The sequence below is a fragment of the Cardiocondyla obscurior genome, linkage group LG24 (genome assembly GCF_019399895.1).
Source record: "Cardiocondyla obscurior isolate alpha-2009 linkage group LG24, Cobs3.1, whole genome shotgun sequence".
Classification (NCBI taxonomy): Eukaryota; Metazoa; Arthropoda; class Insecta; order Hymenoptera; family Formicidae; genus Cardiocondyla; species Cardiocondyla obscurior.
The window spans coordinates 1,576,941-1,592,134 of NC_091887.1; the positions used below are offsets into that span (position 1 = coordinate 1,576,941).

General features: G+C 38.2%; 3 protein-coding genes across 8 annotated transcripts in view; 1 reads left to right on the forward strand and 2 right to left on the reverse strand.

The window, feature by feature from the left end:
* The window catches only part of LOC139111624 (ubiquitin carboxyl-terminal hydrolase 48), a 49,175-nt gene extending 38,026 nt beyond the window's left edge, over positions 1–11,149 (reverse strand). Inside the window, exons 1-11 of one of the 3 annotated variants that reach the window (XM_070672040.1) lie at positions 11,056–11,149; positions 9,264–9,399; positions 8,926–9,129; positions 8,507–8,833; positions 8,096–8,332; positions 7,766–8,016; positions 7,102–7,649; positions 6,916–7,017; positions 6,437–6,843; positions 5,985–6,339; positions 5,718–5,902 (exon numbers count right to left, since the gene is read on the reverse strand). In XM_070672040.1, the coding sequence (XP_070528141.1) occupies positions 5,718–5,902; positions 5,985–6,339; positions 6,437–6,843; positions 6,916–7,017; positions 7,102–7,649; positions 7,766–8,016; positions 8,096–8,332; positions 8,507–8,833; positions 8,926–9,129; positions 9,264–9,397 (2,750 nt within the window). In that variant the 5' untranslated portion in view covers positions 9,398–9,399; positions 11,056–11,149. Of the gene's footprint in view, positions 1–5,717; positions 5,903–5,984; positions 6,340–6,436; positions 6,844–6,915; positions 7,018–7,101; positions 7,650–7,765; positions 8,017–8,095; positions 8,333–8,430; positions 8,834–8,925; positions 9,130–9,263; positions 9,400–9,870; positions 10,004–11,055 lie in introns of those variants that run through there. The other 2 variants (XM_070672039.1, XM_070672041.1) reach the window with 2 other exon arrangements.
* On the forward strand, positions 10,332–12,193 carry LOC139111628 (gamma-glutamylcyclotransferase). Of its 2 annotated transcripts, none has more exons than XM_070672049.1 (4): positions 10,332–10,681; positions 10,862–11,160; positions 11,283–11,387; positions 11,581–12,193. In XM_070672049.1, the coding sequence occupies exons 1-4, from the start codon at positions 10,577–10,579 to the stop codon at positions 11,600–11,602; spliced, it is 531 nt and encodes a 176-aa protein (XP_070528150.1). In that variant the 5' UTR covers positions 10,332–10,576; the 3' UTR covers positions 11,603–12,193. The 2 variants fall into 2 exon arrangements, with proteins under 2 accessions (XP_070528150.1, XP_070528151.1); XM_070672050.1 differs by having other exon boundaries at positions 11,327–11,387.
* On the reverse strand, positions 11,269–15,136 carry Leurs-m (Leucyl-tRNA synthetase, mitochondrial). Of its 3 annotated transcripts, none has more exons than XM_070672042.1 (8): positions 14,858–15,136; positions 14,449–14,662; positions 13,989–14,382; positions 13,037–13,920; positions 12,600–12,953; positions 12,212–12,452; positions 11,900–12,137; positions 11,269–11,738 (listed from the first exon to the last, which is right to left on the reverse strand). In XM_070672042.1, the coding sequence occupies exons 1-8, from the start codon at positions 15,026–15,028 to the stop codon at positions 11,532–11,534; spliced, it is 2,703 nt and encodes a 900-aa protein (XP_070528143.1). In that variant the 5' UTR covers positions 15,029–15,136; the 3' UTR covers positions 11,269–11,531. The 3 variants fall into 3 exon arrangements, with proteins under 3 accessions (XP_070528143.1, XP_070528144.1, XP_070528145.1); XM_070672043.1 differs by having other exon boundaries at positions 14,916–15,114; XM_070672044.1 differs by lacking the exon at positions 14,858–15,136 and having other exon boundaries at positions 13,989–14,222; positions 14,297–14,382; positions 14,449–14,580.
* Between the last annotated feature and the right edge of the window lie 58 nt (positions 15,137–15,194).

The window sequence follows — 15,194 nt, forward strand, 5'->3', positions numbered from 1 at the left end:
AGCGTTCCCGATCGGAGAACAACACGCGTAGGTTGCTAGCCAGGCGTGACCATCGGGCTACCGCGATACACCACGAAAAACGCAGCCACCCGCCATGCTTGGTCGCTCCCGTCTATTTACATTGGCACCGTTGCGGAGAGAGCAGTACGAACGTGCTTTCCGATACTCCCCAATCTCTCACGGCCCCCGTTTCCCTCCCATGAAATAAAGCCGCGGCTCGGAAAACCTGCGATAGTCGGCGCGGCAAGTGGACGCTAGTCGATAATTACGTCGAAGACACGCGAAGCGATAGAAATTTGAATGGAAGCTCGAAAGAGTATCAAAGTTAATGAAACACCCGTATATGAACCCCACCCCCTGTTAATCATATTTGTAGAAAAGTGCGAGGAAACGTACGTGGAGGCGACACGCAGACCTTACTTTATGTTAGATGAAGAGAATATTACGAGGGAAGAAGAAGGGAGGGAAAGAGAAAGAGAGAGAGAAGCGGGTGAAACGTTCAGCTCGCTTTACCGAGCACTGATGATAGTTTTTGCTCGGTAAGATTTTTTGCTTCTACCCCCGCGGCCACCCCCAAGGGTGGATGATATATGACCGCCCCCCCGAGACACTGGCCACCCCCGGGAGAATGAGGAATAGAGGTGGAGAGAAAGAGAGCGGGAGGACACATCCTGATTCCGAAAGAATTCCCTCCACGCGTCGGGTGTGCGTCTGCGAATGTACGAATCCAATTATATCCGGCAAAAATAATATACGGATCAATTAAAAGATCGTCGTCGTCGCTCGCGTCATCTGCGTAAAGAAAATATTCGCGTGATCGTAAGTGAAAAATGTTCGCGCGCGATATACTTCGGTTTACGTACGTCGAAGGGCTCGTCGAAGGGATCGAGTGTGTGCAACGTAAAATGATCCGTGCGATTTCCCGACAGAGATCGATTTTTAAAGATCCTCCCCGCGACGGTGAACGACAATTTCGCGAAAATTAGCGAGATATCAACGGAACGAGGGAAGAGAGTGGATTTCGGGACGGCTCCGGAGTTTATGGTGGTAACACGCGCGGCGCGGAGCGTCTCGCGCAATGAATCAATTTATTTAAGGGTAGTTGGATTTCGCGAGTCGATGCACGACGACTACGAGCCACCCTACTCCAATACCAAGGCTCACCCCTCTTTTTCTAACGTGGCTCGTTTCGTCGAATGATTTATAGTTTTCCTTCCGCGAGCACCCGTCCGCCCCGGCCGTCGTTGCCTGCGCTCTCTCTTTCCGCTGCGCTCGCCTCGCAGCGGAGCGGCACCCTCCTGCCAAATGTACGCAAAATAGTCGGAATTTCTTCGGCGTTTCACCCTTCGTTGGAGAGGAAAGGGAAACCTATACGAAATGCACACGCATTTTTCCCATAGGAGCGAATCGAAACGAATGTCAACGAACGAAAGCGCGAAACGAAAACGTCGTCTATCCTACACGGAGGGAGAAAATTAACTCGCCGAGTAGAAGCTTGTACCAGGAAAAGATTTGCGTTCGAAACGCCGGGATAGCCGGCGTAAATAGCCACCGGGCGAGCTTGGACGGACGGCGAGAATAATTAGTCATTTATGAGACCGTAAGTGGGGCCGCAAATCGGTCCTTCGCGAAGGGACGACGATACTAGGGACTCTGCGGGGACCACGGTGTTATCTTGAAATTATTAATCATATCGTAACGCGCGTCGCGCGAGAGACAGCGAACGGGAGCGCGAGGAGGACGAGGAGAGACGAGAGACACAAGCTACCGGGGCTCCATGGACTTATCTGGCACCTTAATCAATTCCTAGTTATTAATTATGGCCTCTGCCCTTTCCCGGCTGCCCTCCTCCTCCACCGTTTCCTACCGTCAACCTCACGGCGCACGCTGCCGAGACCCACGGGCGACAACGACGGCACTATTGTCCGCGGTGTTACAATGCGGTGTCAACAAGATCGCGGTCACATTTTCCCTAGGCATGATCATTAATAATTATTTAGCGAAGTGCAAAAGTCAGGATGGAAACGCCGTGCGTTCGATACCGCCCGGTATCACGCGAAAAGCTTGCATTCGGATGCAATAAGCAATTATTCAATCGTCGATCTACAATATTTCTGATATAAACTTGGCGTATATGTTAAAATTAAATATCCAGCTGCGCGGTTTATTTATGGGTTTGTAAATTAATTAAATATCTACGTTAAATGAACTCTAGATTGAGAGATTAATATTATAATAAACAGTTTCTGTTTCGTAGCTCGCCTATAGAGGTCTTTTTTTAAATTACCAATGTCAGGGAATATCCACGCGCGAAAAGAAAAGTTGAATGACATCAAGTGGAAGTTGAATGATCGTTTATGCAAATCCTAATCCTTTCGAAGATCCATCCGAGTGACGTTGACGGATTGGCGGGGGACTTTGTTTGAAGCTAGTTAAACGGATTGCAATTCTCGCCACCATTTGTCCCCTGTAAGAGTGCGGAAGCTACCAACGCGTTCGATTAGCGAGTCTTACCTAATTATCGATAAAAGGGATAGTAGAAGCAGCGAATGCCTGCTTTTCGTTAAATGAAATAAGATAATTACTTTTACGCTTTCCGAAAATAAGTAAAAATCTATTAAAAAAAAAAAAAAATACTTAATTACATATATGAACACTATAACTTAGAAAAATTAACTTTCTAAATCTAATTCATTAATTTAGTTTTAAATAATGTTATTTCTATAGCTTTGAGCAAAAATCTATGTTAAAAAATTGCCTCTGTGCATTTCTAAATTAACAAAATAATTAATTAGAATTATTCAATGCATACGAGATAAAGAAAAAATAAAAAAAAGAAAAATGCATGCTTTTATACCCGTGTAACATTTCAGGGTAGTTTAAATATAGAAAATTTAACGTATAAAATATATACTTGTACGTGATAATGATGATGATGATGAGTAATTTTATATTTCAAGTATTGCAAAAAGCACCCTATATATAACCTACTGTATAATACAACTATGTGTAATGGAAGCAACGAACTATGGAGTTTTGTTCGAAAAATACAAAGAACGATTATACTGGCAGTAGCTGGCGCAAAAAAGGAGCGGCATGCCCGACCTGCTGAAAAATTAATCACCGACGTCACAAAGGAGTCGGTCGAAGACAATGCCAGCGGTCCGGAAAAATATTTTTCACATTTTCTCTCCCTCGGTTAATAGCAAATTTCTCGATAATGGATCGTGGACACTCGCGATCTCAAGAAACGGGAAAACGAAACAGCGAATTTATTTCCACCCGCATTTATCCCGAATATTCAAAATTCCTCTGCTCCGATAATTTAATCGCGCTTCGAGACGCTATTAAAGGTTCGTCGCGCAAAAATATAAACGGTCTAATATTCCCATTTGCACGAAGAGAAGAACGTTACAGCATATCCTCCTTATTTGCGTAGCTGCTTGTTTAACACGGGAATCCGACCACTTATTTCGTGGTTTTCATGCCCCCTACGCGTACACCGTGCGCACCGAAATCGCGCGTGACACGACAAACGTGTAATCCGCGAGAAGGGTTGATCCCGGTTTAGCTCGCACAACCGTTGAATCCACGAGATTTAAGCCCTGGCGAATTTGAATCCGTCAATCCGAAGTGTCCAGCCAACGTGTCGCGCCGCATGAGAGAATGTATAATAAGGGAGGGCGCAGATAATGCCGTCCTGGATGTTAAAAGACTTTTTTTCACTGTCGCAAGAATCCCACCCGTGTTTACGAGATCATATTCGAGCGAAGTCGTGTCGCAAAAACAACTAATACTTCCAGAATATTTAGAGAACAATCCCTTTTATTTGAAAAAAAAATAAAAAAAAATAAAAAAGAAAGAAATAAAAAGAAAATAAATATTATAGAGTTAACGAATCATCACGCATATTCCTGAAGTAATTAGCGACTTGAAATATGAAACTGAAAATTATTTTTGACCAACAAATTAAAAAAGAAAAAAAAAAAAGAAAAGCTCGAATTTATTCTTGACGAAAACGCATACTTTAGATATGCTTGCCTCTAAAACATCTCGCTCGAATAAAGTGCAGATTAGGGAAAGACGGATATCAGAAAAGTGGAAACTCGAAGAAGATCGAGCGGGAGTCCAAATTGCATTTACGGTCTTGACCGTGGAAGAAGGCGAAACGATATTAAGACACCGGTGGCCCTTCGTCGGGGTCGATGTATCATTTGCCGGCGGGTCGTTAAGCGGTTTCAATTAGTTTTCTCCCGTGCCGGCCCTCCCCCACGGCCACACGAGCAAAGGGACGAGAGGGTGTGCATGAAAGTGCGTGAATGAGAAAGAGAGATAGATAAAGAGAGAGAGAGAGGCCCGCCACTGCCGCCCAGCTTAATCGCGCGGTCCAGTTTTTTCTCATAATTAGGAAAAGCTCGTTAATACATCCCGGATATATCTACCCTTCCCGTCCACCCTACCTTTCCAACGCTTACGACAACCGGTTTCGACCACGGTCGACGAGCGCGAGATCGAGCGCTCATCACTGCGTTTCGCGCAAAAATCTCGCGACCACAGCAGGAGTCGGACAGAATTTTTACTCAAATTGCAGAGCGCGAGCGAAGTTACATTGCATAAATAAAATCGTAGTTCGATAAAATGTTTTAGATATTTCTCTAAAATCGTCTTAGAATATATCAGCATGTTAGGTTAGGTTGGCGCGTTAAAATAAAATAATATTCGAATCGTGTTAGAATTAAGAAAATCTACAATTATAAAGAATATTCGATCTCTCTTCGTCGAATTAAAAAACAGCTTGATACTAATTTTACGTTTGAATGTAGAACATTTGGAAAAAGATATGAATAAGTAACTGTAGATTTGATAAAAGTGAGATCAAATATTAGAGAATGTTTAAGAATTTACCTATTTTTACTCCGCGTGCACGAATCGTAGTTTAACGGCCATTGTTGGTTACGACGCGCTTCTTTTCAAGCATCTTATTTCAGCAAACTATTTCACTAATATGTAATACTCGTACACTCACCGGTAGGAATGGCATTCGTGATGCTGCGACGGCGGCTAGCGTACGTGATCTTGGCGTGGTGTGCGTCGAATCTCACACGAAGCGAGTGCGTAGATGTACCGCCGAACACCGATCACCGAGGACTGAGGGGGGAACTACTACTAAATCTCCCGTGCTCGGAGCCGAGAAAGAGAGAAGTCACGTACGCCAGCCGCCGTCGCCGCTCGTCGCAGCAAACGCCATATCTACCTTTCAGTGTACATTATTAACCGTTATTAGAAGAAACACAATCACGAATAAACTTACGCAATTACAAACGCGTGAAAGATTACGGACACACAAACTGTTTGATACAGTTAGCGACATCTTAATGGCGACGGACAAACGTGGTTAAAAAAAAAAAATCCATGAGTTACCGATAGTCAAGATTACAGTGTAACATCAGAATTTATTTAATACCGCAACCATAAAATAGAAACTTATTTCAGATTTAATTTAAATATAAATTTTATATTTTTAACCATAGAAAAAAGAAAATTGTCAAAACCCGAAATTATCGAAATTAAAATACGTAAATATGAAACATAATTTTCATATAATATTATCTAAGTAGACGAGAGATCACGAAACACGTTTGTCCGAAGATATAATCACGATGCCAGTACTGTTGCATGTTAATAATGTAATATAAATAATATAAAATTCGACTCACCGAATGAAAGAACGCCAGCTATCCAGAAAGCCTTTCTCAACGATGTAAAAAGATTTCTCAGGATTGTCGCACTTGGAGATTTCATTCCTATTCTTTCCGTAATATAAATCGGTGAGCTCGTCCTTCTGCTGCTTCGCCTTTATCTTGTCATCCTTCTTTGCCCTTTGCGCACTTTCCATTCTTTCCTGAAATTCGACAAACGCGATTAAAAGATATTTAAATATAATTTCAATAACTTATTTATAAATATAAAAGAGCTTTATCTACCTCGCAGATTAAACAAGATGATGATCCGACGGTATATTCTTTCGAATCCGGAAAATATTTTTTAAGAATTAACCATGCCTCTTGTGGTATCACTTTCCTACTGGAGTCTGCTGTTTTAAGAGATTTATGTTCGCACAGCAAATCTTCATTAAAATTTATAATAACTTCGTGCTCTTTATCATCCTCAACTTCCTTCGAACAATCGTTGCTTTCTTTATCTATATTCTTACTTTCTTCCTGGATGGTATCTTGACAATCATCCTCTTTTTCTTCTATATCTTCTTGGAACGTTTCCATAGCTAATCTTCGCCATGATCGTAACGAATCGGTACCAATTATATAACTCGTTTTGGTTCTAAAACAATAAAAAATATCCGTACACGATTATTATTATTGTTATTTTATTTTATCTTTTTTTATTGTAGGACTTTTAGTAATTATACGAAACTTACGGTTCATTAAATTTGCGAATTAAATCTCCGACTTCTTTGTGATCTCGCTCGAGCGCTAGTTTGAAACGTAGTAATTTGTAGCGTCGTTTCACACATATTTCACACAAAGATGTCTGATCTAATCGCGGACCTCCTTGATATCTATCGTAAAGCATTTCAGCTGCTAACTGTGGCATGCATTTCATACGATTAACTTTCAATGGATCGAGTCGATTATGTGAGCACATTATAGTAGAATTGTCGATTGGACAAACGTCAACTGAAGAGGAATGCCCGTTCAACAATTTCGACAGCCAATCGGTTGGTATCCAATAATAATAATTACTCCAAGATACTATTGAATGAATTGTGTTATATAGATCTATTATAAATTGTCGTTTAGAATTTTGATCCTCAATTTCTTTTTGCTGAAAACAGAAAAAAGATATACAGAAAAAGGTATAATACGTTTTACGTTAATACAATTAATAATTACTTACCTTTTCTTGCTGTGCAGCTAGCAAGCTTAATTCATGTTTAATATTTTCTTGTCTGACAAGTTCACGCATCGTGCTACTTACTTGCCAACTCTCGAATTCCATCTATTAACAAAAAAATATATGTTTAATCAAATACTGTACAAAATATAAGCAGTTTAAAAGAGTTTATACTTAAAAAAAACTTACTTCTTCGTAAAAATCACGTTCTCCACAACTCATGGCTCTATGAGCATCGCCATTCAGTCGTTTGTAATCAAGTTTAACAATTTTCACTACCGGCTGTTTAAGACAGTAAATTTTATTTTGTAATTGTTCCAAGGTAGAATCTTGTGTGTCTTTACATCCGTTCGTGCTAACGACAGTCTTTATGACCTCACTTTTATTTGTGAGAGATGCATCAGTCTTGTTCGATAATGTTGAAGATTCATCCGTTTCTACATTTTCTGAATTTAATTTTAATATATTATTAAGATCTTCTTGAATTAATGGTACATCTTCAATATTGTTTTTCTGATGTGTTTCATCTTCGGTTTTATCCGCTCTTTCCTTAACTGTGAGTTTCTCAAAGATAATAGTATCACTGGAAGTATTTATTTCGGTATCATGTTTCTTCAATTTAACTTTTTTTGCACCATTTGTTCGTACATCTATAGTTAATTTTTTATAAACCAACATATAAGCTGTATTGGATGACAAAAATCCTTTTGGAACACGTCCACGTTTTATTGATTTATCTATGTACAAAAATAACAGAAAAATATCGAATATCTGACTTTTTGTACGCGAGAATATTCATGTAATTTATTAAATTTTTCATTTAATAATTTATCTGATAAAAAAAAGTAATTACCAATTACGCCATCCTCGATTCGTTTATTCTGCATTTTTTCAACTTTATCATCGCTAAATTGATACCACTCCCCGCTTGAATTACATATATTCGCAATGTAATGCCCAGAATGTGCAGAGGGACCTTTGTGGCTCAATACAGCGACCAGACTGTATAGATGAGTTTGAGGTTGACCCCCAACATATTCCGACATATCGAGGTCTTCGGGAAACTGAATATACGAATTTAACTTTTTCTTCTGTCCGGAATCTCTGTTATAAGTAACTGCGCCATTATTTCGGATAAATCAAGTTTATTACTATCGTTAATTTCACAAAGCCTAAAACTCACCTGTGAAATACGAAGCGCATTAGTTGAATATTCAAAGTCTCTGGAAGGGACTCCAGTCGTATGAATCGTCTGGCGTCCTTTTTATCATTGCATGTAACACAATGATATTGGTTCGCTCCGGTCAGTTGTTCCTCTGACAAATAATTGTCGATTGCTTCTTTTAAAGTTGCCGCTAGCTGCAGATCCAACTCATAGAATGTGGTGGACGTTGGATACTCAGTGCTGCATGTGGAGCAACTGCATCAAACATAAAATTCTAATTATCCACTTAAAAATGATTTCTCTCTTCGCCGGATCAGTTGGTCGCGCCAGTCGTAGCGAGCAACGTGTCCTACCATGTTGTCATCGTCATGATCATCAGCATCATCATCGTTTAGGATAATTCTCATTGTTCCACTTCAGAAAACCCACCGATTGATATAGCTGTATTTCCCCTGAGTCAGCCTCTGCAGCATCAGCTTCAGTTCTGAATTTTGCTGTAGCTTTCCTTCGATATGGCACAATAGAAGCTTAGAAAATTCCTGTGCGTCTTGCTGTGTCCTGGTATCCAAGGATAACGCGATAGCGAGATTGATTGGATCGAGAAGACTCCGATTGCCGAATTGCATCATTGCAAAAATATATTGCAATTGTCCAACGGCGGTTACTGGATGGTAGGAAGTTTCTGCTTTCTTAGACTGGTACAAAGCTTCCTTCTCCTCCGGATCCTCCGTAATATCCCATTTATATATTATTCTCCTGTTTAAATATATGAAAAATTTATTAGATTCCACATTAAATTAAGACAACACTCGATATCTACAAGAGATTCAATTTCAACTAATAAATACCTCATATCTTCATTGTGAAACCACATTTGAATTAAGCTATTAACATAGCAAGTAGCACCTAGATTTTTTAAACCAACATATTGCGTCGGATCACGTAACTCAGTTAAGGAACTTTCTAAAGACACGACCTCAACTGGCTGGGACTTAATATATTTTTCTTCCCCTAAACCGGTCAGACATTGAGGATTATATGTGCAATTACGTCTGAAACAAGCAGACAATATATTTCGATTAAAATACATATTTATAAAAATTATTTATTACAACTTAATAATAACAACTTAATAAACAAATTAATACATTCAAATTTTACACGGCAAAATTTAATTTCAACTTACTTGCAATTTCTGCAGTTCTTTAATCCAATTCTATATGCAGCTTCTAAATGTATTTGCTCAATCTCGTCTAAACTGACGCCTTCTACCCATGCCCATGCTAGTTTATCCAAGTCTCCCTTCTTCGTCGGTGGCATGTCTGTGTGACACAACATACACCAAGAAAATTAAAAAACAATTCACTCTTTTGCCAATAAATTCAATAAACACGAAAACAAATCACTTTAGTACAAAACGATATAATTTCGCGGAGAATATTTCTACTCCGAAAAATTTCTGATTTTAACATATATATTTGTGCTTCCCTCGTTCACTCCAGCAAATAAATAAAAGTAGAAGTTAAAAGTCGAAAATACACATAGCCATTCCTTAAAAGCCTCGTAATTTTTCGCGCTAAAGAAAATAAAGAAAAAAAGAAAAAGGAAAGACTTGTCATTTCCCAGAGGAGTAACAGGAAAATACGGCAAGATAAAAAGATAAGAATTAAAAGACGAGACGCGCCCGGCACGGTGTTCGACGATCCGGGAGCATCGGCGAACGCGCTGGCGGAGCGACCGAGGGAAGACATACGGGAACGCGGCTGTCCACGTACTCGCGCGTGCCGTCTTACCTCCGCGCGATTTACAGCTCTAGGTTATATGGAAGAAAACGCCGCCACGCGCTACTCCCGCGGCATTGTCCCACGAGCCGTCCCGTGTTCGTGGAGCACTTCGAGTGCCGCCACGAAGTGTGCCGCGCGGTCGGTCCGCGAGGACGACCGCCACGGTGGTGAGCGCGAGGGGAAAAGGGAGAAAATAAACGGCAGAAGCGGCCGAGGCTCCGGGTCACCAGGTTGCGGCCGTGCTGAGTCGGACGCGCGTCGAGCCGATTGCCAAGAGTCACAAATTCGCGCCGTACGGGTGTTTCGACGGGAACCGGGAAGACTGTTCGGGCAGGTGAACCCTCGGGCAGATGACGGACAGTTGTCACCGGCAAAAGTCGGCAAACGACAGCGAACGATGGGTGCCGAAGCAGCGCTAGCGCGGGACGGGACGGAGGCGCGGGGGAGCGCGCTTCTCGCGCTCGGAACGCTTTCACGTCCCCCGCGGGAGTTATCATTAACAACGACCTGACGTCGCGCACACGAGATACCTTATCTCTCGTAGATATTGGTGGATACGCCAGTGCAAATGTTTACGGATATCACGCGTCTTTTCGAATTGCATTCGATACTAAGTCGTGCCGAACGATACAGCCGTTCGCTTGGCTATTTATTTAATTAATTTCCCTATCTCGTAACGAGTTTGCAGTGCGATTAAAGTAATCTCCTTTTTAAAATGTCCAACGCGTTTCTGTATTTTGCTTACGGGAGCAATCTGTTCTCCAAGAGAATATGGTTAAAAAATCCGACTGCTATAATGAGAGACATCGGTTACATAAAGGTAAATGACGAGAGCGTACGAAAATTTTGTTAATAATAATTTTGCGAAATATATGCTGAGTGATTATTGGCTTTTCAAACTTTCCTGCTTTTAAATGTAAATTAGGGATCTTTTTATGTTAAGCTTGTTGCGCGTAATATAAACTTATTTAAGTATGCAAAGTATATGCTTTTATTATAGAATTTCAGATTGGATTTTAATCGATATTCTAAACGATGGTGTGGAACATCTGCAACAATTGTAGAATCAGAAGACTCAATTGTCTGGGGTGTTGTTTGGGAATTGGATAATTCTAATTTAGCTACATTAGACAACCAAGAAGGTGTTCAAGATAATTTATACCATGCAATGTCAGTAAATGTTGAAACACCTACCGGAAAAACTCTAAAATGCAGAGTATATCAGCAGTGTAATAATCCAAAAGAATATATAAAGCCAGAAGACTATCCAGTGGATAAAAGGCCCTCACCATTATACCTGTATGTAACCATTTACAATACAAAAGAAATTATAATAATTTGATTAGAATTATTTACATTTTTAATTTTTTTTTTTTTTTTTTTTTTTAAATAAAAAAATGTTCCTCAATTATTTTATATAGAAGTATGATATTGAAAGGGGCTGAGGAAAATAATCTTCCTACAGAATATATAAAATTCTTGAAAACTATCCCACATAATGGATATGAAGGAGAATATGATATTGGGTAAGCAACAATTATGTGACAAAGTTTTAGTTCAAAACTTAAAACTTTGTGTAATGAATAATTCTGCATAATATATAACTTCTAGTAATATCTTACTTATATATACTTATATATATACAAAATACCATAATGCTTATCTTTCATTTAATCCTCCTTTTGTTTTTCCATGGTTATGTACAATGATGCATCACAGCCTTTCTTTGATTGAAAATTAACTGCCACAATGTTTTTATTATACGAATACTTTTGATAATATGGATTAAGAATCACATATTCCAATACGGTGTCTGCAGTCATTAGATCCAACTTACATCGAGGAATTTTCATTTTAAGAAAATCTCTTTTATTTACCTAAAATGTATATGGTTTATTAATACAACGAATTAAAAAAAAAAAATTTATATAAAAATATAAAAAAATTTTAGCCTATTTTTTATATACTTATATTTTTATGATATTGAAATATATGTGCATGTGTGTGTGTGTAAAATTAAATGTACATATGTACTTACGTAAACGTGCAGTACAAGATTATAATCCATGTCGATATCTGGCCATTTTTGTTCGAACAGACATTTGTTTAAATCTACTTCCGTATCACTTATAAGATGATGCTTTATAGAACAAAAAATAGCCCATAATTCGGAAGCAAAATGTGGAGCAAATGGAGCGAGCATTATAATTTGAACAGCTAATGCTCGTTCGTACTCGCGACTCTTTCTTTTACACTCTATGCCAACTTTTTGCAAACTACAATTACAAATTTATTTTATTTATATTCAAATATTAAAATTAACATTGTTAAACATATCGTAATTATTTACCTGTTCGTAAGACCTTGCATTCGAGATATTGCTACACTAAGTTGCTGCGATTCTACTATATTAAAAGTCACATTTTTAAGAAAATAATTTCGACTGTCAAACATATATGCATTATCTTCAATATATTTAGAATCGGTCGGTTCGCTTTTGAGTTCCTCGATAGATATTTTTTCACGTTCATCTTTAAATAGTTTAATAAGTTTCCAAAGACGGTTTTGCCAATTATTTATACCTGTAATAGCTGAAACATAATATAAATCAAGAGATAAGTACATTACTTTAAATGATAGAAATAGGGCGACCGTGTGAGAATATTTTTTAGTACAAAAAAAACGTAATCTCTTTAATTATCATAATAATTTAAATAGTTAACTTTTTAAAAACTTACTCTTTTCTGACCAATTCCTAGTAGACGTTGGAGCAACATCGCCCAATATTAATAATCTTGTCGCATCTATTCCATATTTATTCAACAGATTAAAAGGATCGACTCCATTATACTTCGATTTTGACATTTTTTCCCAATGACTAGAAACAAGTTCTCCGGACTTCGTTTTACATTCGTTTCCTTCCATTATTGTTTCACTTTCTGGCACGTATTTACCAGTGCTTATAACTTGATACGTTTTACCCATTACTACTCCTTGTACGAGAAGCTGTCTAAATGGTTCTCGGCACGGCAAAAGCCCTTCGGAGTGCAAAAAGTGACTCATAAACCGGGCGAAGTATAAATGGAGCACGGCTGAAAAAAACGTTTTAAAAAATATTTTAATTAGAAATATAAACGTCAAAGAAAAAAAAAATAATAATAAAGATATATTATACCATGTTCTTTTCCACCTACGTAGAGATCGACGGGGAAATCTGTCTGAACTTTTTTTACAGAAAACATTTCCTGCGTATTTTTAGGATCTATAAATCTTAAAAAGTACCAGCTACTGTCTACAAATGTGTCCATTGTATCGGCTTCTCTAGTCGCTTCTCCTCCGCACTTCGGACACTTCGTCTGTAACCAATCTTTTGCGTCGTGTATCGAAAATTTTTTTTTCGAACCTAAATGCGTCATTTTTGGTAATGTCACAGGGAGCTGATCGCGAGGTACAGGTTGCGCGCCGCAATTTATGCAATGAATAATAGGTATAGGTGTGCCCCAATACCTTTGTCTAGAGATTAACCAATCTCTCAATCTCGAACTTACTGGATATCCGCCTATTTCCCATTCTTTAGCTTTCTGAATTATTTCAGACAGTTTTTGTTGTTGCTGTTCATAGCTACGTATCGAATGCCGAGAAAATGGTATTCCAACTAACTCTGAAAATTTTAAATCGTCCATGGATGCCGAAGGAATACCTAAGCGAGTATCTCTCCACGGTGGATAGATAACTTTGTCAGTGATAAATATCGGCAACTCTTTACCGGAAAATGGATTTATTACTTTTGCATTTAAACCTTTTATTCCGACGTCTATATCATATGTATATTCTTTACGATTTAAAACACTCTGTGGAGATATAGCAACAAACTTTGCATATTCCACAAATTCTGGCATGTCAAACCATATATTTAATATCTTTGGAAAGTCGGGAATTTCAGATATTAATTTGAAATCGATACTAATGCCATTACAATCACCTATCCAGTGCTTTTGCAGCTTTATAATATCTCTCCATTCCTTCAAGGTTGGATCATCTAAACCCTCCAATAATGACCTGCAATATAATTAATATATTAATTGAAAATATTACTTTCTCAAAATATATTTTATTTTTAAACTTACTTGGCAAAGGCGGTTGTTCTAATAAACCACTGCTTTAATAATTTTTGTTCTACAAGTGCACCAGATCTCCAGGATCGACGATTTGTATTTATTTGTTCTTCTGCTAATACAGTTTGATCAACAGGATCCCAGTTAACATAAGCTTCCTTCTGATAGGCTAAGCCTTTGTCAAATAACTTTAAAAACAATTCTTGAGTCCACTTGTAATAATCTGGATCACAGGTTGCAAATTCTCTGTCCCAATCAAAATAATAATTTAACATCTTTAATTGATCTCTCATTGTCATAATATTTTTACTTGTCCATACAGCAGGATCAGTTTCTCTTTCAATGGCAGCATTTTCTGCTGGTAATCCAAAAGCATCCCAACCCATTGGATGAATTACATTTTTACCTAAATTATAAAATTTATTATGTTTCATCTATATATCTGTTTGTTGAATCTAGAATAGACACCTACCTTTTAGTCTATAAAATCTAGCTACAGTGTCACTTATTGTATAAACTCGCACATGACCCATATGCAAAGCACCAGATGGATATGGAAACATAGAGAGAACATAAAATTTATCTTTGGCATTAGCATTTAAATCATAGAGATTAACTTTATCCCTCCAGTATTTCTCCATCTCCTTCTTCATGTCTGACGAACAGATATCTGGAAAACTTGAACTCTGAAAGACAATATTCTAATGAACAATGGCATTCAAAGTGAAATACAATTATTTAAAACTCGATTAATATAATTTACTATAACGTAGTAACAATAAATACTTCCGTTGCAGTCATTAATGTATAAATAAAATCAAATTTAATGTTCGAACGGTCTTGTGTAAAAACCAACGAGATAAACATTTCAACAAAAATACCAGTGGTGCGTTAGTAGACGACAGTTGAAACGACTGATGAAAGAAATTATTTAACAACCTTCGCGTCTTGCATCGTGACATCAATTTAAGGGAATGAGGTGCACATTGCATCGTAAAAGCCATTTTTCTCCTGTAAACAAAACGAGACGAAACGGTACGCGCGTTCCACATAACCAATAGCTTTCAAGACGAGAGCGCTGCCACTTCTCTGTACAACTGCAGGTAAATTACTGCTTGTGGATTAAGAACAATTGTTAATATTTCTTTTATTCCTTTTACCGGGACGTTAAATATTCTCAAATATTAATAACATAATTACCATACCTGAGAAACGCAG